Source organism: Notothenia rossii (assembly GCF_949606895.1).
Source record: "Notothenia rossii genome assembly, chromosome: 1".
Classification (NCBI taxonomy): Eukaryota; Metazoa; Chordata; class Actinopteri; order Perciformes; family Nototheniidae; genus Notothenia; species Notothenia rossii.
Genome location: NC_136912.1, coordinates 9,563,479 through 9,586,995, shown reverse-complemented (window position 1 = coordinate 9,586,995; position 23,517 = coordinate 9,563,479). Strand labels below are relative to the sequence as shown.

Sequence of the window (23,517 nt, the reverse complement as noted above, 5' to 3'; positions counted from 1 at the left end):
CTTGGTCAAAAGAAAAATGCATTTCCATTTTATTAAATGCTTCAAATAAATCAAACTAGTTTTAAGCACACCATTAAGCCCCAGTTCTTTCTAAAGATGTTCCCATTGATGACGTTCCAGTATCTGACATGGTGATTAACTAGGACCTCTCTCAACCAACACAACTCTCTGTCAAATACTAGTAAAAGGACATTTTTGGCTGGATGCCATTTCAATTTCCCAACATTGGTAGCTGCTGAAAATTCCATTTCCTGAGGCTGCTAAGAAAATATGATCTATTTGGCAAAGCGAGGTTCAAACCTCCCACATGAAGCTGATTTCTCCAGACTCTCCATGGTTTCACAATGTACTGACAAACGCACACAAAATAAGCGGTTTGTTCCAAAACGTATTCTACCAACTTTATGAAAAATAAAATGAAAAGAAAAACACATTAAGTTTGTCTAATACCCAGAAGCTCCAGTTTGCACATGTGTCTTATAAGTCAATTAACGTTCCTCGAGTGGAGGTCCAGCAACGACAGCAAATCAAATGAACCCACTTTTTTCAGTTTTTTTAAAAATCGTGATTGGTGCGATTAGCAACCTTAAATTCTCAATACAGTGTCTGAATTTCTGCATTACGAATGTTAATACCGGCAACAGTTGAACAATAAAACGTCCACATTTTGTGGTGTATGTCATGTGATGCTTTCGTATTGTTTGAAGGTAATAGATATATAAGAACTGGATAAGCGACCAAAAGATGAAAGGCATTTTGCATGGCAGATACGCCAAAATAGTTTTGATAGCTTCTGAGTTTACTTTTGTGAAATGTGGTCCCGCTGTCACTACCCGCAAGTTCTTGGTCTTCCCGGAGACTTTACATTGAAGATTTTAAAATGGCTTCTTTCGGCTTGATACAGAAATATAAAACCTCCATGCATTGAAAAATCCACAAGAGAAAGATCTTGTTTGCAAAGCAAGGTGTCCTTTCAACACCACAAGTGGCCGGTGGGAATAATTGGAAGCAAGGTTGAGCGACAGCGCCGTATCCAGTTCCCATCAAACATCCATAGTTAAAGCTACTTGTTAAATTATTATCTGACCGAAGAATGTGAGGCGGCAGTGAGCGTCTCGTCAGACTTCAATCAGCAGCAGGTTTGGACTTTTCTGAGACTAAAACACACGGAGCTGGAAAGCTGAAACAGGCTGAACTAAAAACACAGGGACAGTCTGTCTTTGGATAGGAATGAAGTACAAGCTACAGTCATTACAGTCTCATGAGCCAAAACAGGTGCATATTTGAATAGGGGGTGAAGTTGTAGTCCAGGTTGTGGGTGTAATCCGGATTAATCTGGGGGTCTCAATCTCTGTGGTTCGTCCTCTTGCTTCACCCTGTTTTGTGATCCCTGGATTATAGTTTGTTGCTGGGGCAAAGATCCAACACACAGGTCTCCCTCTTCTTTGTCTTCCATATCTAACGAGCAGACCCTCCCCTCAAAGGTCTCAAGTGAAGTGCGGCATCCGACTGCAGGTTCTGGAAGAGAGGGAACGTTGGGTTTTTGATGGACCACAAAGAGGTTAGTCTTTTCACTTAGACTGTTTTCTTTGTTTACTTTTACTGAGATGAGAAAAGAAGCAGACGGAGAAAAAGATGTATGGAAAAAGATTAACTTCTTTGGGAAAACGTTCATGATTTCAGAGCTGAACATCTTTCTTAGCAACCACAAGCTGAACACAAAACCCCATGAAAACCACGAAAAATTATGCATTTTAAAAATTAAATCTGAACTCTTCTAGCTGAGTGTGGTGTGAGGTTATGCTTAGGCAACTAGAACACTGTTAACATTTGGTGTTGGTCAATGCATCCTGTCTCATGTTTCAGGTCATTATTAGACTAGTTAAACCCATCATCTAAGACTAGCCTGAATATAAGACCCAACTAGTTCAACAGTTGTTATGGACTGAATCTAAATGAAAGCAGTACCTAGAAGTCTACCTTAGGGCTGTGTATACAGTATGTCTTGTTTTAACGTTCTGTGTACTGCCTACCAAAAATATGTATGCCATTACCAGCAGACATTTCATTCCTATATACTTAAGCAATGTCCTCTCTGCATCAATAACAACCCATTGACATCACTCTAGTTAGGATTGACTCATAGGGCCATCTTCTTTCAAATACATTTCCACGTACACAGGTGTTTTTAGTAAACTGAGCTTGTTCTATGCTTAGGAGCTGTCGCCTAAATCCAAACTTTTTCCCTCATTATTGAGCTTTTGTAAAGCCTCAGGTAAGATGAACACTTTAAGAAACTCAAAGGTGACAAGAGTGAACTTCTAAGGTCGCTGCTTCAGTTAACGCTATCGACTTCCTGGGTTTGTGTTGATGATGGGGTTCAGCATTCCTCCATGCAACATAAGCCATATTTACCGCTTACGTGGCCTTTGCTACTTTTGTGCGCTTCATCCTTTTCCTCCTCATGAGGGTCACCTGAGGCCTCTTCAACCCTGCGATGAGCAGCAGCAACCTGGGCCGCGACTTGGTGAGCCAGCTTCTCAGTAGCGTCCCCTTGGGAAACCTGTATGGACAACAGAAATCCTGTAAAGCCGGGACATCCACAGAACCAGCAGGGTTTAATACTCTCTGTGTACTAGCTATTCACCATACAGATAACAGAGAGTGGTGCAGGGGTAACATAATTCCGTAGGCCAACCGGGAAGTTAGCATCACGCTGGATCCCTAAAACAAAAGCCAATAGGATTTTTCTTTTGCATATTGGATTATTGCAAAAATTAGCTCTGTGGATACATTTATGAATCAAGTTTTGAAAGAGAATCCTTGCAAGTTAACACTACTTCTGATTCTTGAAGGGTAAATGCAATGGCCCAACCCAGTCTCACGGCATTTCATGTTACACTCACGAAATTAATTTCATCTATTGATTCGTGTTCACCAACATGATTTTTTTTCGTGTCACACAGAACGATTTTAAAAGCAATGTATTTCTATTGGTAGTATGTTTCGTGCCTGCACCACGTCTTTTTGACCGGTCGGGTCTTGGAATACCAGAAGCTGTGTGGTTCATAAAAACTTTTTCTTACTCAATATCTTACCCTAAGCCTAACCCCTTTATTTTAAATGGTATAATGTCGGAGTTTTTTTGCCGTCCTCGAGGAAAAGAAATGGGGCTCAGAGCCTCAGAATACTGACATCTGTATTTTTTGTCATGTTTTTTTCCTTCTAATTTGTTATCATTTACATTGCTTTTAAAATCGTTCTGTGTGACACGAAGAAAATGGGGAAATCGTGTTGGTGAACACGAATCAATAGATTAATTGTCGTGACTATAACACGAAATGCCGTGAGACTGTGTTGAATAAAAAATAAAAACAAGTAAAAGACAAGTAAAAGCTAACGTTACGCTACTGGCTGCAGTTGTTGCTTCACGTCCCGTCAGCTAAACTAAAGACAGACTGGTGACGTTTACGGTCCCTGACAAGATCTGTTGACTTTTCTTGTCGCCCTTTCAACATTTACATTTTTCGAATACTTTAGTTTATGACCAAGTACCTAAAGAACTGATGAAATTAGCCTAGCTAGACTTTGTCGTTTTTGCTAATGAGCTAAAGTTAGCTTGCAAAGATGCTAAACTAAGACTATGGCGAACATTGAATGATTAACTTCATATAATTACTTTTAGCACACATGCAGTCTGGCAAAGAACTAAAACCTCAATGTAAGTTTATAGTCTAAAGTCTACATTCAGTTTCATGTGAATGTTCACATTACAGAATCAAAGCCTTGTGATTCTTAACAAAACAAACAACATCAAAGTTGATATTTGAGCAACCACATAATCTCTGCTGCCAGTCGAGCCAACGGACATCAACAAACTCCCCCAGCTGCCTAAGTCTGTTCACTGAATCTGACAGAAGACAATACATGTTTTGAACTAAATGAGTGAAAGCAGAAACAACCAATATATTAGGCCTAGCCGCCGGACGGAGATTTTTGAAAACTTCAGCGTTTCCTGTTGTTGCTTTTTGTGCACGGACAGTTAGGAATTAGGGAGGAGAAAAACAAAGGTGAACCATCTTTTCTGTTTGGTTTGTTTGTCAGCAGGATTACGGAAAAAACACAGATGAGATGTACTTCAAACCTTGAGGAAGGGAAACTAAAGAACCCATGACTATTGGAGCAGATCCAGATCATGGGCCGAATACAAAAAATACTTTTGGCCTTGCAAGAGGCCTTTCGCTCTCAAAATACCCTTAGAGAGATTTTATTTAAACAAAGAAAAAGAACAAATCTGGTACCACCAATTATTTATTATTAAAAAGCCAGAGCGACTACAGGAAATGCTGATATTTACATTTACAAACGTAATACTAAATTAAATCGTAGACGTGACGTTCTGTTCGCGTCACAACATCTGTCATCTTTTAACTCCGGGATTCCACGCCATATGACCGAAGATCCACCCGACCAATCACACCACCTCCACACGCTCTTTTTTCCGATGAGCCCGGATTAGAAAGCAGAACAGTACCTCAACCAGTAACTCTCCTCACCGAAGCACCATAGCAAAAGCGTTCAGCCTCCTTCAGAAACGTCACATTCTCCACAAACAGCCCTTTTTCTAAAAAGCCGGCCGCTGCAGCAGCTGCGACCTTTGTGTTTTTATACGAGCTGAGACTTGCTGAGCACGATAAACCTTTGTGCTGTTCGAGCACACTGCACCCAGCCAGAGAGAAATCTAGCAACGTGTAGACGCGGAGCGGCCTTGCTGACGCCATTGTTGTCGCCTGCGGGGCTCGATGTTAAATGTACCGAGGGACAAATGGTTTGTGTAGCTGACCCTGCCAACCCCCCCACCCTGACCCCCCCTTTCGCCCTCATCCTGTTCCTAATCCTCATGATTGTCTCCAGTGGCTTTGTCTTCTCCTCAACTTCTCCTGTGCATCTTCACTTTAAATTGACTTCTTCTTCTCCTTGTGAGCGGCCATCTTTAAATCCTCTTCAGCTTTGGGTTTCTTTGGCGCCCTGTTGACCTCTTTTTGACCTTTCACAGTTAGACTTGCTTTATTTTGTTCCGAATTTTCTTTTCATTCTGGTCCTCACTTTCCATGGTAGTTTCCTTTTTGAGAAATCCTCTCTATTGAATAAAAGCAGTACCTTACCTTCTCATCAAAAATCCCAACATCCTACTTTCCTGTTCTAGCCTGTGATGCTTATCATGTCAAGTTCTCTATGCTATCAGTTCTCCCTACTTAACCCTAACCCCACCTCCTCCACAGCAGCCATCTTTGTTTCTTTCTGTTACCGACCGCTCGCCGACGTCCTTAGAACCAGAGGAACCCGGTAACTTTGACATTGTCCTGGTCCGTCCGGCCTGTAGCAGCTACATCGAGCGGCGCTCACTCTTAATATCTGAGTCGCCTAACAAAAAGCTGGCAGATCATCATCAGCAACGTCACAATCGTCCCTTCCGTCCGATCAGCAGGCAAAGAACCATTCATCCCAAAACGAAGTAATCTAAATAACATTTAACATTTATTATTACAAACATCAGAGAATAGAGGTACTACTAAGTTGTTTTTCAGAGCCGTAGAGAAACTTTAACACCACCGACAAACCAAACCACTTGCCTTAAATTCATCAAGAGTCCAGGTTCTCACTGTGAGGCTCTAAACAAATATGGAGTGAACACGTTTAAAAAGTTTCAACATGGAGTCCCAGCCGATGTTATCCACATCCACGCTCTCCATCACCTCGGCTCACAACTTAGCAGTCCTCTACCTCCACTCCCTACCTCAGGAACACAACAGAAAGCAGTCCTTACCAATTGACCCCACACATTTGTTAGGTTATGCCCCCGGCGTCCCTGCTGAGGCACATATATGATCCCCGCTGCACTTTTTTCCTCTCGCACTAGAAGCTTCAGCCCGGACGCAAAAACAAATCTGCTCAATAATAGGAGGCCATGCAGCGGCCGGGTGGGGCCTTTAAAAAAGGAGGGTCCACTCAGCACTTCTCACTGCGAACGGCAACGGGTGATCCCAGGACACACAGCCAATCAGGGAGCAGACTGCACCTGTTGCCATGACGCCAGGCACTGACCGGTATAAAAAGGTGGTGGTGATGGTGGAAGATGTTTGATGAAGTTTCGCTTCATCTACACTTTCACTGAATAATATATACAATTGTTTTAACTAAGTTCTGCTTCCTTAAAGAACCTCTGAGAAAGTTCAATCTTCTTTCAGTTTCCAAATATCAAACCTTTCTTCCCTCTTGTTTATTTCTTTTTTAAATCTTAACTTATTTATAGATGTAGCAGAATGAATTAATAAAGGGACATTACTAATAACTTGTAGTTTAAATACCTTCAGTAAGGTATTTAGAAACAGTACCATTTTGAGAGAATTAATTTTTTTCACTTTCTTCTAATTAACTAAACTATTGTACTTTAGTGTAGTCCACTAATATGTTAGTTAGTAAATGATTTAACTCATTAATTGTGTTCACTTCACTTACTTGTGAATTTACAGGTTCAGCCGACTGATATAAAATATAATCAATAAATAAGTTATGAATATTGAAGGCGAAAGATACATTTTTCCGCAGGGAGAATACAGAAAACCTTTATAACCGCTGACTTAAAGTAAAGTATTTGATAAGTATTATTAGCTTTATGAAGTTAAAGCAGCCTACTGTGCCAGAAGTAAATGTACACAAGTAATCATTATCTAGGAATATGAGTAGTATTGGCAATAGTAGTAATATTCAATGTGTAAAACACAAACTATGATGTTGCTCAACTGAGAGATATTTTTACGTCAGGATGGTCTAGATTCTGTTAAGGTGTCATTTTAAAATATATAATATTCAAAAATGAATATCATGTTTGGTTAGTAAAATAAAAATAATAGAAGAACAAAGTTTAGCACAGGACTTAAGTACATGATCTGCAGATAGGTGCAGAAACTGGAGCAGTGTTCACAAATAGAGACGGGTTTAAACGACTATATCACAGACATATATGTATTCTCAAAAGTCAAGATCATTTCAAATGATTTACCGTTTTCTTTCCGAAACAAGTTGATATAGCTTCTTCTGCACTTGGCTGTTGATTCTGACGCCTAATGGAACGCAGTATGTTTGTGTTTCTTCATTCATTCATAAAAAATATGAAATTGAAGGTAAGATAAATCCTTCAGCGGACTGTGATGTGTGTGTCTGCTCTGTAGAGGGTGCTGTGGCTTCAAGAAAACACAGAGATGTAGAGGAAGAGGAGGAGGAAGAGGAAGAGGAGGAGGAAGAGGAAGAGGAGGAGGAGGCTGTGCAGGCATGTTTAGTGTCAGGCTGAGAGGATAGCCCTGCTGTTTGTTCACTGCTGCAGAGATCAACCTGGAGGAGGAGGAGAGGAGGGGAGGGAGGAGGGCTGGCACTGCAATGCAGAACATCAAATGAGGAGGAGGAAGGAGAGGAGGTAGGAGAGAGAGGAGGGAGGAGAGAGGAGGGAGGAAGGAGGAGAGAGGAGGGAGGGAGGAGAGAGAGGAGGGAGGAGGGAGGGAGGGAAGGAGGGAGGTGGAGAGAGAGAGGAGAGAGGAGGGAGGGAAGGAGAGAGGAGGGAGGAGAGAGGAGAGAGGAGGGAGGGAGGAGAGAGAGGAGGGAGGAGAGAGGAGGGAGGAAGGAGGAGAGAGGAGGGAGGGAGGAGAGAGAGGAGGGAGGAGGGAGGGAGGGAAGGAGGGAGGTGGAGAGAGAGAGGAGAGAGGAGGGAGGGAAGGAGAGAGGAGGGAGGAGAGAGGAGAGAGGAAGGAGGGAGGGAAGGAGGGAGGTGGAGAGAGAGAGGAGAGAGGAGGGAGGGAAGGAGAGGGGAGGGAAGGAGAGAGGAGGGAAGGAGGAGAGAGGAGGGAGGGAGGAGGAAGGAGAGAGGAGGGAGGGAAGGAGGGAGGTGGAGAGAGAGAGGAGGGAGGGAAGGAGAGAGGAGGGAAGGAGGAGAGAGGAGGGAGGGAGGAGGAAGGAGAGAGGAGGGAGGGAGGAGAGAGGAGGGAGGGAGGAGAGAGGAGGGAGGGAGAGAGGAGGGAGGTGGAGAGAGAGAGGAGGGAGGGAAGGAGAGAGGAGGGAACGAGGAGAGAGGAGGGAGGGAGTGAGGAGGGAGGCAGAGAGGAGGGATCTGCCAGCTCTGCAGAGAGGGGGAAATTCAGGGATTCCCTGTCGGCTTGGAAAAGATCCAGAAAGAGAAGCAGAAACGCGAGTTCTGATACAAAATGACATGCAGATGAAAAACAGACGAAATGAAACGGACTCAACTCTCAACACGATACCTTTTACAGAATATAAAGAATATTCCTTCATCAATTTGGGAACTAACCAGCTGTGACCTTGAAGAGTTATTGTGAAAAATGTGACAGGATTATGGAAATGGCAAAATTCACATGTCGGATTATTGGATGTAGATTTATATATGTTTTTATTCATTCATTATATTGTTTGTATTTGTTGTCTTTGACACAGCTTGGTTTATTCAATAAAGTCCTTTAACGTGTGTTTTCTGTTTGGGGGGGGAGTTGGGGCTGTGGGACAAAGCGTCTGTCTTTGACACAAAACACCATATCTCTACCAACAACAGGTGTTTTGCTTTTTTTTAAATAATGACTATGAATTTAACAAAGTAGCTTTAACGGCCTTAACCTGTAATGTTTTTTTTAGGTGTTACGAATTGTGTTGTATCGTTCAAAGAAAGTGGTTTGATGTTTGATTTGATGTCTAAACGAGAAGTCAGATGTGCGTTTATAACGGACAAACAGAATACAGCAAACAAAGATAGAAAAAGTACAAAGTATGAAATAATTTATTGTTAACATTTGATGTGATTTTCTTAGAAATACTCTTTGTGCTGATGATACAGTTTTCCTTCCTGACAGTGACGAACAGAAATAAGAATATATATCTGTGGTTACTACACAGTGTTCCCTCAAGCGCTTTCCTTCACATTGTGAGTTGTCAGCACGGTGCATACGTGACATTGAAAAAGACATTTTAACATTAAAGCGCTTTTCATGCACAGACTGTGGCCGTTACATACAAGGGACCGACAGCAGTATCGATGTTTAGTGACAACAAAAGACCTCCAAGATACTGAAGTACCAAGGCAAAGACATCTTGGTTTTTTGTCTTATTTTAACAAAACGTTTGAGACAATAGCGTCATGCAGAAAAGAACAAAGTGCATCAGTGCCGATACCGGCGGTGCTCGTGGGACAACGTGAGATACGCAAAGTACCACAAACAACAACCAGTCTCTCAGAACAAACAGCATACAGCAATCATTGCATATTATGACGCTATATTATAATTACACCTACACAGGAAATACGAGACACCAGAGATAAACAAACGCACATCCTGTCTCTTCTCAGGTGGCGACATAATGACAGCTTACATTTCCTCCACGTAGGAAAAACATATTGGATTCAGAATCTGTGGATAAGGTAACTTCTAGTTTATCATCATGTATGCAAATGATACTCAACTTAAAGGTGGCCAATCATGCAAAATGCACTTTTGTACGTCTTTTATACATGAATATGTGTCCACGGTGTTCCAGGGAACTCACCAAGTGTCACAAAACACAACCCTCTCTATTTTCCTCCATACCCAAATCTCTTAAAAAGGGGCTGCAACGGATCTGATACAGCCTGATCCAGATTTGAACACTTCTATGACATCACAGAAGTGGCGCTATGGCTATTGGGCCAACTCCACCAATCAGGAGGAGACAGCCACGGACATTGCCGTTTGAAAGCCCTGGAGACGCTGTAGTACATATGCCAGGCCTGTAGATGGTGCTGTTCTCACAGAATCAGCCCATGAAAAGACAGTGTTCAATTGAGCTAAATGAGGAATGGCTAAAATGCATGATCTGTTTGGTATTTTGAAAAATAAAAAGTATAAATATGGCTTATATACGTATGGTCCTACACTATATTATTCAAATATAGCATGATAGGTCCACTTTAACGTTGCAGAACATTTTACACAGGATTCATTCTACATGATCAAAATGATTATATTGCATTTGACATTTACATCATGTCAAGAATAGTTAAGGGGGTGAACCGTTGTAAGTGAATTGACCTGATAACTTTCACTGAACACAAACGTCAATGTTTACATTGAGTCCACTTAGACACTTGCTGAGAAACACCAATTGTATTTAAGTAAATTGGAAAACCTCAAACGTTCTCGACCAAAAGGTTATTTTCTTAAGATAACTTAATTTTTCTAATTTCATAATGAATGTGCCTTAAAGTAAATGTTAAGATTTAAATATGTTTACCTTGATGGACAGGTCTCTCAGGCATGATAGTCGCTACCTCAGCTTCATCCTTTTTGGCCAATATCGGTCATTTTTCAGTCTCCAGACGTCGATGACGAGCAGGGAACCCAAACACTTTTCATCCTGTGAGAGACAACTACAACTAAAGCGTATACACACAGGTGTCGTGGTGCTCAAGTGAAGCTTTAACCACATAGAAGGGAATGATAGAAAAGCAGGAAAGAACAATGTAAATGTGACGGAAATCTGCACTTCAGGTTTGTTATTGACCGCTCTGTCAATCTGGAAAATGGTCATAATAATTTAAGGGCTTATTATAATTTTGTACCATTTGTACTTTTATCTCCAGTGTGAGTTCTTCAGGCTGAATCTCTTATCTTAACGCATTTTAATGTTACAGTAAAGAAGCTTTTACAATAAAGTATACTTGAATTTGATTGTGTTAACCCCTTGAGCTCCTTTCAGAGGTGAATCAAAATGAAAAAACCAAAAATAAACTAATGAGTAATGTCCGTCTGTGCGGGATTTAAACATTAGACACATTTAGGGTCTCATTGTCACTGTGCTGTATCAAATGTTTTCACATTCATTCTAGATATTAAAAAAACGCTACCCGTCTTAAGCATGAAATACTTCTTACTGAAATCTGTTCACACAGTGTTTAGTCTGCATGAAGATAGGGACGTTCTGCCCCTTTAACTGTAATAAATCCCCCCAAACCAAAACAGTGTCTGATCCACAATAGGCGCTTTCACACCGGAGTACTTTTCCCAGGAATAGTTCCGATAGTTCTTGGGATTTTGCGTTCACACCAAAAAAAATCTGGAACTAGAACTTAGTTCATGCAAACCTTTTCCCCCCTTTTCAGTCCCTGCTAGAGAGCAGGTACTTTCATGGGGAGGAAAAGGTTCCCATTTCTGATTGGCTGGGCGGATTGCAAACCACGCCTCGTAAAGCTCTGAAAAGTTTTGTGAAGCCGCCATTTTATTTGCTCGCATTAGCATTATTAGCATTAGCATTAGCCCAGCGCACCAAAGGAGAGAGACTAACTTATGGCAACACAAAATAAATCGTGGGAGTGGAGGAGTGATGAGGAGGTGTTGGCGTTTTGGCGATTTACTCGGGGCTTCGGGTGGCGATTTACTGCCACCCAAAGTCCCGAAGACTTCGGGTGGCAGTATACGCCGTGAAGTTGTTTGCGGCCTGCCAGTAAACCCAAAGCATTAGAAGAACAAGTGACGTCAGCGGCTTCTTTTGCCTAATCCTCCCTCAGGGACTTATTCCGGTGTGAATGCGATTTACTAGGACAGTTACGGGACTAAAGAGTTCGGCGGGACTAAGTACTGGGAACTAAGTACGGCAAAGTACTTGATGTGAAAGCGGCTAATGTATCATAATCTTCTTTTTGTCAGTTTTCCAGGTTTTGGACCCATATGTCCCACATTAATCACAGAGATATGTCTACTTGATTGTCTTTGAATGCACCCCTTTCATTTTGAAGTGTGTTAACTTTCTTAAAATGCTAAACAGCCAAACAGACTTTATGGATCAGACCTCCAAGCAACCAAATGAACCTTTAAAACACGGTTTCCATCATCACAGTGCCAAAGTCCTGCTCAAAACAACAATGTTAAAGCCGTCTCTTATTATTGCCATAATCATATGAAGGTGTAAACCCTCCTGAGGACAAAAGGTGCCATCATGACTCTTCCGTTAGTCTTTGATCAAAGTTAAATCAGCAATCCTCATTCCAGTTTGACGTCATTGTCATCTCGCCGAGTAATGCTATGAGTGCTTTTGTGTGATAGCATCGTTGCCCACCATCAGCACAGCCTCACACTTCAGTCAGAAGCTCTTCTCTGACATCTGAAACCTAAGGGAGTTCCATTCCAGCAACCGACTCTAGTCCAGTTTAGGAATAGCTATCCTTATCAGAGTCAGGGGAAGGAGGCCGCGAGATCTCAAAGAAGGAACCGGACGACTTCCTGGACTTGAGGAGTCGCAACATCTCCGCCAGCTGAGTCTCCAGCCCTGCCATGCGACTGTTCAAAGATCTGATGTCGCTTCTTAACTCCTGCTTCAGCTCCAGGAAAGGGGCTTGAATGCTCTGCTCCGGTATCGGACAGAAGACCCTCTTTTCCTCAGCGTGGACTGGACTTTGCTCCTGCGGCGTTCTGACATCGTCCGCATTGTCCAATCGGAGGTCGCTCTTCGTGATGCCGCTGTCACAGGAGTCTGTTTTCTTCAGGGACAACTGGTCCTGACACTTAGTTCTGTCGGGCAGCGTCTCCATGGACTCGGCTTTAGAGACGCTGCTCCACGACTCGGCCTTGGCGACCGACTCTTTGAATCGTCCCCAGCCTTTCGCTTTGGCCGGCTCGGCAGATTTGCAGCCGATGATGTTCCCGTTCTGGACGGAGGGAGCGTGGAGCATGACTCGGCTGGAGGTTCTGGATGAAGAGGAAGCGAGGGATGTTGAGGAGGTGGTGGGGGTCGCTGGGCTCTCCGTCAACATGACTATACTGGTGGAGGCCAGGACCACCGGACCTCGAGGCTTCGCCAGGGGAACGACTCCTTTCTCCACATCGCCGACCACCTGATCGCCCTGCTCCATGGCCATCCGCGCCTCCCTCTGCTGACGGAAACGCTGGAAGAGACGTCGCACCGGATGATCAGGAGGGAGGTTCAGAGGAGCCTCGTTCTTCCTCTTCAGCATCTCTTCCTCCTCACGCTTCACATCACTGATCTTCCGGAAGACGATCTGTGAAAAGACAGAAAAAAATTATCAAAATGTTACAGGAAGGACTTCTGTGACCATTTAGATCTTGGATTGAGGAGAAATGGGACTCAACCTCCAAACAGAAGTCCCAAAGAAGATTGTGGCCTGAAAAGGTGATGAAATTAATCAAGAGTCATGCTAAACCATTTCATAGATGATAAGATATATGTGTCTAGATAGAACAAAGCAGTGGGCCTACCAATCTACCTAAAACGTCAAAGTCATAAATTCAAAACCCAGTTATTCTGGATAGTGTATAGGTTCTGCCTGTGGGGAGTTTTGGTATCTATAAACAATAATAGCTCAATCATTCAATCCCAAAGTATTTAATATTATTGGCTTGTCATTGAACTTACTGCTGCACTTAAATGATTCTGATAAAAAACCCAGAGCCTGTTTTTCAGGTTTCAGGCTCGAAAATGACATTCCCAGAACAAATGACCATATCTTCCCTTCTAAAAGGGTTAGATTAATAATCTTTTTTCTCAAAGTAATGATAAACCTATCAGTTGGATGTAGAGAAGTCAGATTCAATATAGATGTTTTTTATTTGAAAGAAAATTCAGATTGAACATGGTAAAAAACTGTAAATTATAATGTCTGTCCAAAACATATTTTGTACTTATAGTGAAAACTAACCTTGGATGATGGGTTAGTAGACTAAAAGCTTTAGAAATCCAAAGTACAACATATAATAAGTACCCTGTATCAAGATTGATGCAAAACAAGTGATATTTGACCTTTTTAGACTGATTTAGCAAAAAAAAACCTCTTCTGGGGCCATTTGGGTGGATTTTTCATATCTCTGGCTCCCCCTGCTGGATTTTGACATGTGACATCTCTTTCTAACCGTCAGAGCCAATGGAATCGAGGGGAACTCCCACATAGTCCTTATTTGGTCATGTGTGTGTGTTAGACTGCCGCATAGCTAAGACCGGAAGCTGCGATAACTCTGGTGGCTACCATTAGCAGCTAACTTTTGCACTCCGACTTTTACATAAAAATTGAATTATGGATTATAAATAAGACAAATTATTGCCCAGAAACTTTATCAACCTATGGATTAACCGATTCAGCCGCGTTTTTTCTCGTTGTAATGCCATTGAACACGTCTTTTGATCAGATTGACAGCTATGGTGAGACGATCTCCCTCGAAGCTCCGTAAAGGTACGTGTTGTGATGTCTGTGTTTGCTTCCCCTGTCGCAAGTTCGGGTCACTCAGTGATGATACTATATACCTAAATAATCTGTGGAACCTCAGCTTTAATCGGAGATCTAGTATGTGCAGCTACGATAAGTAATAAGGGTACTTTTATCTTGACTTCTGTGCCAATGTCCGTTAGCATTTTTCGCTAAGGGGTCGTGTAGATGCTTCTTATGAGACTTGTGTTTTGTTTTGATAAAAATGGTTTATATCGTGAGTTAGCTGAGATTATTTCCGTTAATCTGGTAAAACACATTAATAGGTTCTTAAATATTAAGATCCCCTGAGACACAGTGTCGTGAAAAAAAAAAACAGGGCGGGGACCTTGGGGCTTAACAGGTTAAGACTTCATGAAGCTGGACATACTGACATTAGGAACTAATAAAGCACTTATATACTAATAAAGGGCTGGCTTATCTAAAAACCAGTTGAGTAGCACTTAAAATGGTTTGGCTCTATGAAACCTAATGTGCTTATATCATTCTGTTGTCTCCAAGTTTGTATCTTGTTGGTCGAATGCACTTATTGTAAGTCGCTTTGGATACAAGGGTCAGCTAAATGCAATGTAATGTAATTAGGCTTTCACACAAAGGGGGCAAATTACTTCCCAGCGAATATACTTTAATATTTCCAGGCCTTTTATCTGACAAAGGAGAAAACTGGAGGAATGGTTGTAGTCTGCTGTGCCTTTGTTAAGTTAAAGGGAGTAATACGTAAGCTGTCTCGGTTCAGACCCCTTTTTTGGGCGTGTTGTGTTATATTCAATAATGGCAGAACTCAACCAGTTTGTGAATTTCTTCCTCGCAACACAAATCTACTCTGTTCCTTGAAAAATAACATCGCTTTTTATCGCGTAAAACTTGAATTCTGCATATTCACAAAATGTTCCAAAACATGTTTAAAAACGCATATAAAAGCATGAAGAAAATGTGTGTAAAGGGCTTTAATTTAAGAAAACCTTATTAAGTACAAATATTTCTCTGCATGGGCAGGTTGCTTGTTTGAAGACCAGCTGCAGTTGATGGAGGGTAACTATTACTGCTGTGAGGACCCGTCAGACAGAACAGATGGAGAACTACTGCTCCAACATATAAATCATTGTTGGAGTCCTTTATTCTGAAGCTACACCAGCCATTTAACACCGTCACTCCAGGTGTGAAGGTTATGTTCGAGCTGATGGGTTGTAATTCGCTGTGTGTTCAGATAAAAGACGTGAACTAACAATAACGGTGTGTGAGGAGCGTCAGCTACATGTGACCTCTGCTGAGTCTCAGTATCTTTATCTTGCTGCAACAGCGAGAGGCGGCAACGGCGAGGTTTTCCCCCTTAGCGATGTCATCAGTATGTTGAGCCCTGAGCCAATCTGAAATTGGATCATGTGGGTGAAGCAGTCGGACGGTTCTCCCTGTTAGGGGTGATGAGAACAGAGGAACGCAGAACGTGAGAGAACTGCTAATGTTCAACAACCGCTGCTCGGTTGCTTCTGATATAAACACAAAGCATCCCACTGCTGCTCCAACTCTCACAGGCTCTCCGTGCTGCATTCAAAACTCAAAATACAAACTCTACAGCCTGCAGGGACTCAGTGTAAACTATGAAATACTGATGAGCACGTAGTAAACACAAAATCAACATATCATCACCTTTTTAGATGGTATTTTGAACTTATATCCATTTACAGCAGTTACAAATCACACGATCGTTCATTAGGTGTGTGTCCACCTGATTAAATGAATTCCAGGTTTTCACTCTCTTTTAGCTCCACCAGGTCCTGAAGGAAATATCTGTCTTTTCAGCTCCTAAAGGTTTCACTAAGTTCACAAATTAATCTTTAACTGCGTCTGTCTGATGCAGATTGAGCTGATAGTTCTCTGGAGGTTAATGACTGCAAGCCACATTATTTTCACAGTGGCATTTTGTTTAAAACCTCTTAAGCCCCAAGCCTGTTTTTCAGGTTTCAGGCTCGAAAATGACATTCCCAGAACAAATGACCATATCTTCCCTTCTAAAAGGGTTAAATTAATAATCTTTTTTCTCAAAGTAATGATAAACCTGTGAGTTGGATGTAGAAAAGTCAGAATCAATATAGATGTTTTTTATTTTAAAGAAAATTCAGATTGAACATGGTAAAAAAACTGTAAATTATAGTGTCCGTCCAAAGAATATTTTGTACTTATAGTGAAAACTAACCTTGGATGATGGGTTAGTAGACTAAAAGCTTTAGGAATTCAAAGTACAACATATAATAAGTACCCTGTATCAGGTTAGCTGTAGGTTAGCTTAGCTTAGCATAAAACTGAGGAATTCAGCTAGGCTTTGGCCAAAGGTAGAAATCCTACTTAATATGTTATATCTCCTTTGTCTACTCTGTATGAAAACACATGTATTGGCGGGTGACTTCCTTTAGTCTTGTTGTTCCTGTGAGTCAAACCATTTTTATAGGAGTTATTTGTTGCTGTATGACTTGCAATAAAAGTTGTTTTCAAATCAAAAAGAAGGGGAACTATTGAAGAGCACCACTGTCACGCTTGAACAGCACTTCAAAAACCTCTGACAGCAAAGTCAATTATTGCTTTTCACAATAGGCACTTTGAAGAATTCAACAAGAGGGCTGACCTCCTTGTATAAAATATCCCGTCCAAACAATTTCATCCATTCAAACCTTTTGAAGACTCTGTTTGTCTGGGTGAAATTCTCCTTTCAAGAAACTGTTTTCTGTCTTAACATTCAGCCAGTGTGGAGAATCAAATCCAGTAATTCATCACGCAGTTTCAACCTGTGATCGTCTTCTCCTTCCAACAAGCTGTTTCTCATGCAGCTCTTAGAGAGGACTTTTTGTGCTTTCTGGGGTTTTCCCTTTCCTGTAGTGTGTTATATAGGTTTGTGTGCATGTAAATGGTCTGCAAAGGCTAACATCCTGCATGAAACACCTCCATGGAACTCCTTTGTTTACTTCCGGAACATAGTGACATCACTCAGACACATTGTACGTGATAGGCTAAGGGGTGGGACATCTCAAAGCGACCAATCACAGCCAGCTAAACAATCAGAGCAGACTGGGCTCTGGTTTCAGACAGAGGGTGAAAAGAGGTGCAGCAGCACAGGCAGTATGAGAACAATAAAGAGCTTTTTGAACATCAAAGCATGGAGACACAGTAGAGGAACAACATAATAATATGAACCTGAAAATTGGAATTATATATCCTCTTTAACTTGTGTGTCTGCGACCAGAGAGAAAGTCTTTGTATTACATTACATTACATGTCATTTGTTAGACGCTTTTTTCCAAAGCGACTTACATACTCAATACTGTGGGCAATCCCCATAGGAGCAATTTGGGGGGAAGTGTCTTGCCCAGGGACACAACGACATGCTGGCCGTTTCTCAATCGTGAGGATGCTTGCTTGGTAGCACTTGTCTTCCGAGTCAGTTGCTTCAGAAGTTAGGCAAGAATCCTTCCTGGCATTCGGAAAACGAAGAGTGGAACAGGCTAGCAAGTGTGCAGGTGTGCGTCATATGAGAGGCCCCGCCTTACATTTTCCGCCACAGATTTGGGGAAATTGGTCCGTGCGCAAAGCTTTGTGGGAATTTTAAATTTTAAGGACGTGAAGTCTACCCATGTGCAGCCTCGAAATTACCCCCATACCAAGGACGCGGCCTCGGTGGAATTCCAAGTATGCTGGAGATTGGAACAGTCCTTCCACTTGATGACATAGCATCCTTGAAATATTGGCTTGGAAGCCAGTTTCCTCGAGATTAGACACGGCCGCTGACTGCAGTGGGGTTAGAACCTGTGACCCCCTGGTCCCAACACCAAGGTTCTATCCACTGCGCCACACGCCACGCATTCAGCTTTCAGTACTTTGAGAATCTAATGTACCTCTGAGGAATATCCACATCAGAATCCATCATAAAACTTTAAGATTGGATTACATTTATTCTTATCTATCCTGAGGGAAATATCTACTGAACGTTCCTTATTGTCTTGCTAATACAGCAGGAGACATTCCTAAAGACAAAGGGCAATTATGTCGCCTCATAGGCTGAGTTTATCCTTAAGGCTGGACAGAAGACTTATGACCTTTGGATTTAAATGTTACGAGGTGGGTTTTATTGTTGTTGTTGTTGTTGTTGTTGTTGTTGTTGTTGTTGTTGTTGATGATGATGATGATGCTGCTGAGTGTTTGTGATTCAGCGCTCAGCTGTAGTCGGGGGGTTTGGAGGTGAGAAGCGCCCGGCAGGTCGTTCCTCTTCACCGGCGCCATTATTGCACAGCCAAGCAGAACAAGACACGATGGCTTTCACATCGATTTACAGCAGAGAGAGGAAGAGAGACAGAGAGAGAGAGAGAGAGAGAGAGAGAGAGAGAGAGAGAGAGAGAGAGAGGGAGAGGGAGAGGGAGAGAGAGAGGGAGAGAGAGAGACAGAGAGAGAGACAGAGGGGGAGAGAGAGAGAGAGTGAGAGAGAGAGAGAGACAGAGAGAGGGAGAAAGAGAGAGAGAGAGAGAGAGAGAGAGAGAGAGAGAGAGAGAGAGAGAGAGAGAGAGGCTTATGGCTAACAGCCCAGAGTGTTATACCTCGTCTTAATTCCAAGCTGTCCCCTCCTGTTTCCATCCAATTTTATTCAAACAAATATTATCCTTATTTAAAAATATCTTGGCGGTAGACTTTGGTCCATTTAGACCCTTAACCTGGTTTGGCTGGAGTTTATTTTTCATTTTTAGGGAGTTGTTTCCTGTCTGAACTTACTTTAAATTACTCTGATTTGTTTTCCCTTTAAGATAAAGATATTCTGTGTGGAGAAATAAATCCCTGAATTTTCAGACCAATTTTCCTATTTTTTGTTCCCTTGTTTTATACTGTCCAACCCATTTATCTGAGCGAAGCTTTTATAGCTTCACAAGTAAGGCACTGAATTTGTATTTCTACATCAGTAAAGCTTTTTCGAGGAAGGCAGCTGTTTGTAGCGTTTACCGAAAAGGGCTCTTTTACCCGCATTGTGTTCCACTTATAACGTGTCTCAGTTTCTTTCTCTCTCATACCTCACACGTTGTGAGAAGAAGAAGAATTGTTTGGTATTGTAAAAGCAGAAGTGAGAGTGTGTTGATTTTAGCTATGCAGGTGTCAGTCACACATCAGGTGTTTCCACTTCCTACAAGACAAGAACAAAGTTTCTGTGGTTTTGAAGCAGCTGTTAGTTTAACTTCAGGTCAGTTTTTCTACACATGTCCCCTCCTGTATTAAGAATATCTGTGAAACTCAGTGTTTTTGTAATTTTTGACAATATCTCTAACCTATACATACCCTGTTTTTTACGATACTTGACCTTTACTTAAATTGGATTTAAATTACAAGATCGAGTACGGACTGAGGTCAGGCCTCCAGGTAAAACAGGAAGTGGATTTACGTTAGTCTGGATATTGGCTGTCTGAGTTAATGGATCACTGATGAAATCTGTGACTCATTGTATTGATTGTTGTTCTTTCCATCAATGGAAGGTCTCGTTAAATCGACCTTCCTAAGCTCAAGGACGACTCTAATATTGTCTGCTGCTCATAATGACACAGAAGAAGAAGAAGACTTCATGGCCTAATCACACCAAGAAAAATCACATTTATACTATGATTATTTGTATACAAGCTTGTAACTCACTGTTAAAACGTATTGACAATTAACATCGACATCTCCAAGTCAATTTACATATTTTGGATTTGTTTCTGTATTTTTATTTACTACTATTTATTGTATATTTCTGCATGAGATATGTATCAATGTTCTTGTTATACTATAATGATGTCTGTTAAAAGTACGGTAGGTAAGAATGGAGAAACCAGCTCGAGTGCACTAGAATTTGAAAGTACGCAGCTGAAAATAATCTGCCCCTTCCTTCAGACTTCCTCACAGAGCCCCTCCTCCAACACACACGAACACGCACATGACCAATGAGGGCACGAGATAAGTTTGTGCACAGATGGAAGGCTGACAGGCAGGTAGGCCATCCAGTTACTTTAGCCGGGCCGGCTCAGATATAACAAAAAGCGTTTCTGAAGTGAATTACCTACCCCACCTTTAATTTACATTATTGTGATTTGTATATATTGCATTTATTTTATAATAATTGCACGTTTTTGTTGTCTTCTGTGGACATTTGTTTAGGTCTTTTGCTGGAAAAACAAAATGGCAATCCACATTTGGCAACCGACTGACTTTGTTCAGGTTAGAGCACATTAAATAAACAGTAATAAAGAGGATTTGTGTTTCCCATGTTTGTCTTTAGAGAGGGTTTCAGGGGGGTTGAAGTGAGCAGAGTGTGTTTGCAGCTGAGGTGTGAACACGTCACCTGTCATCGTCCGCCTCCACACTGTTGGCTCAGCCGACATCGCACCTGCTCCGAGGAGGAGGACGAGTCGGGAACAAAGCCGCTTATGTAAAGTTTCATCGTTAAAAACAACAGACGACTCCAACACCGAGCGGCAAGGGAATCCAAGGTTACAAGACTCGCACACGCTCAGAAGAACATGTTTGTGCTCTGTGTTTCTCGTCACTTTGATTTTAGCAGCATTTGTGTGTTTTTGTTCCTCTGTGATGTAAAAATGTTTTACTCTTGATCTTTCTATGACTGAGTCTTCAACAACAGACACAAGAGTGGCTGCTGATTTCTAAAAGGACGCTCTTGAGGGTTTCCAGAGTGTATATAAACACCATCATTGAGTGGTGTGTAATCTCCTTCCTCAGAGAGCTTGATTGCGTTCAGTCAGAAGGCCAAGAGGACGAGTCTTTATTTGAAATGGTCGTTCGTGCTTTAAGGTAGTAGGAAGTCCTCTTTACAAATAGATGTGATTTTGTTTGAAGTGTTTGGGTTGTAGGTGGAGAACAAAAACGCTGTACAGTGGTTCAATATCAGACTGAGAAATGAAAGGGAAGAACGAGACAAAGATAACGCTATGGCAACAGTTCAATAAGAATGATCGCAGATTAAAAAAATGACATAATGGTCCTTTTCAAATTCCATAATTGTATTTGGTGCCTCTACTCTGACATATATATTGATTGTTGTGTTTTTATTTAAGTGTACACATGTCAAAATGTGTCTTTGATTCTTTGTATATATATAAATATTGCACACATATTTTTATATACATTTGTTTTATATTCGGGATTGTGGGAAACGATCTCTCTGTCTGTACACACAAACTGAAAGATTGACAATAAAGTTGAATTTGATATTCACACGCTTAAATGTTCAAAAACAGCTTTCAGATTTTTGAATGAGAGCGCAGTCTACTCTTATTGCTATTGGAACACTAGCCGATAGAAGCTTATTGTTACATTGTGATGTCACTATGTTCCTGAAGTAAACAAAGGAGTCCTATGGAGGCGTTTCAGGCAGGGGGGGAGCGAGTGGGAGAGATGCCTCTGGAGGGAACTTTGGGATTTTAGTCTCTGCGGACCATTGACATGCACCAAAACCTATATAACACACTACAGGAGAGGGAAAACCCCAAAAAGCATAATAAGGTCCTTTTGAATCGAGAGAAGTCCCTGCTCCAGGGTCAAGAGCACACTTATACCTCTTACAAGCTGGAATGAACGTGCATCAAAATGTATCTTTAAACATCACAATTGAAAATAAAAGGTTAGTCAGTTCAAACCTCTTCAATGGAACCGCTAAGTGGAGTGCAAAGGGGCCAAAGAAAAATGTCACTATGAATATTTGAACGATGGGTCTTTAATACTTGAATAGACTGTACACTCTAGCAGTGTTCTCCCAAAGTCATGGAGGTTTGGGTCATTTCATCATTCTTCTTTTGGGTCCATGCTATTGTGTTAATAAAACCACATTTGGGGTCTGGGTTGAGCCGTTTTTTTTCTGTTAAACCAATTGTTAAACATTACTTTAACAGCTGATTCATACTTTTTTAAATGTACCGTAGTATGTATTTAAATGTAGTAAATGTGTGCGTTAAGGGTGATGAGGAGCAGACTCACCCTCTTCCTCAGGTTGTAGGTGAGCAGCAGGTTTCTGGAGAAGTGGTTTGCGAAGGCGGCGTAAAACTCGAGGACTTTCTGCAGCGCGTCTCTCTTGATGATGTGCAGGTCACAGTAGGTCAGCGCTCGCACGTTAGCGCACGACTGCGCCAGCGTCATCTCCTTCCAGAACACGTCACCAAACACGTCGCCTTTACCTGCAGAGACACACACACACACACACACACACACACACACACACACACACACACACACACACACACACACACACACACACACACACACACACACACACACACACACACACACACACACACACACACACACACAGTAATTTGACAGCATACACAAACATTTCTTAACTTTCTTTGATGTAAATTCAATTGCATGCTCATTATTATCAGAGAAGAAGAAAACATTCCATACTGCATATGTACAGTAGGCCTATCATAGTATAGTAGACACATCGGAAACGATAGATTATATCATTTATCTATTTATTTTTACTAAACGATAAAATATGTATTAACAAGAAATTAAAGGTTTGTTGCTATATTATATTAACTCTCACTCCACACCTACTTAGAGAGGAGAGGGAGAGACCCCGTGCTAATACGCAAAATCATTATTTTTCTTGTAGAAATAACTTCCCTAAGAGTGTCTGACAAGCTGCTTAATCTTGCAAGAAAGAAGCCAAGTTATCAACACTGTGTGGATGTAACAATAGTCTGAAAGTTGCCCGTGTGGTGAAATAATCAAGTTGCTTGCTTTCCTGCATATGTCCAGAAACTACCTACAGTAAGAATGAATGGTTTGTGTCTAGGAACCTCTTATATTTAGAAACAGGTGATAAAAGTGACTTTTTTATGTTCGATAATAACATGTATATGGTGTATGGTATGAGTGATGATATGATATACTTTATGAATCCCTGTGGGGAAATTGTTTCTCTGCATTTGACCCATCCTAGTGTTAGGAGCAGTGGGCTGCCATTTTGAACGGCGCCCGGGGAGCAGCGTAGGGAACGGTGCCTTGCTCAGGGACACCTCGGTAGCATTTGGTCTTGCCGGGACTTGAACTGGTGACCTTCCAGTAGCCAAACCAAATCGACTTCGCCACCACTGTCCTATGATGATGTGTGTATGTATTTTAATGTTTATTGTGTTTGTATATGTATATGTACATGCGGAGCTGCAGGACGGAGTCCAGAAGAAATTTCC

General features: G+C 41.7%; 1 protein-coding gene across 5 annotated transcripts; it reads right to left on the bottom strand.

The window, feature by feature from the left end:
• On the bottom strand, nt 1-22,613 carry LOC307039441 (voltage-gated delayed rectifier potassium channel KCNH1-like). 5 transcript variants are annotated; one of them, XR_013808228.1, is made up of 4 exons: nt 22,298-22,613; nt 10,327-13,087; nt 2,416-2,563; nt 1-1,602 (listed from the first exon to the last, which is right to left on the bottom strand). XR_013808228.1 is itself a non-coding variant. In XM_079681534.1 (2 exons), the coding sequence occupies exons 1-2, from the start codon at nt 22,454-22,456 to the stop codon at nt 12,239-12,241; spliced, it is 1,008 nt and encodes a 335-aa protein (XP_079537660.1). In that variant the 5' UTR covers nt 22,457-22,613; the 3' UTR covers nt 8,822-12,238. The 5 variants fall into 5 exon arrangements, 1 of the variants encoding a protein (XP_079537660.1); XR_013808229.1 differs by having other exon boundaries at nt 1-1,518; XR_013808230.1 differs by having other exon boundaries at nt 2,423-2,563.
• Nucleotides 22,614-23,517: the final 904 nt, after the last annotated feature.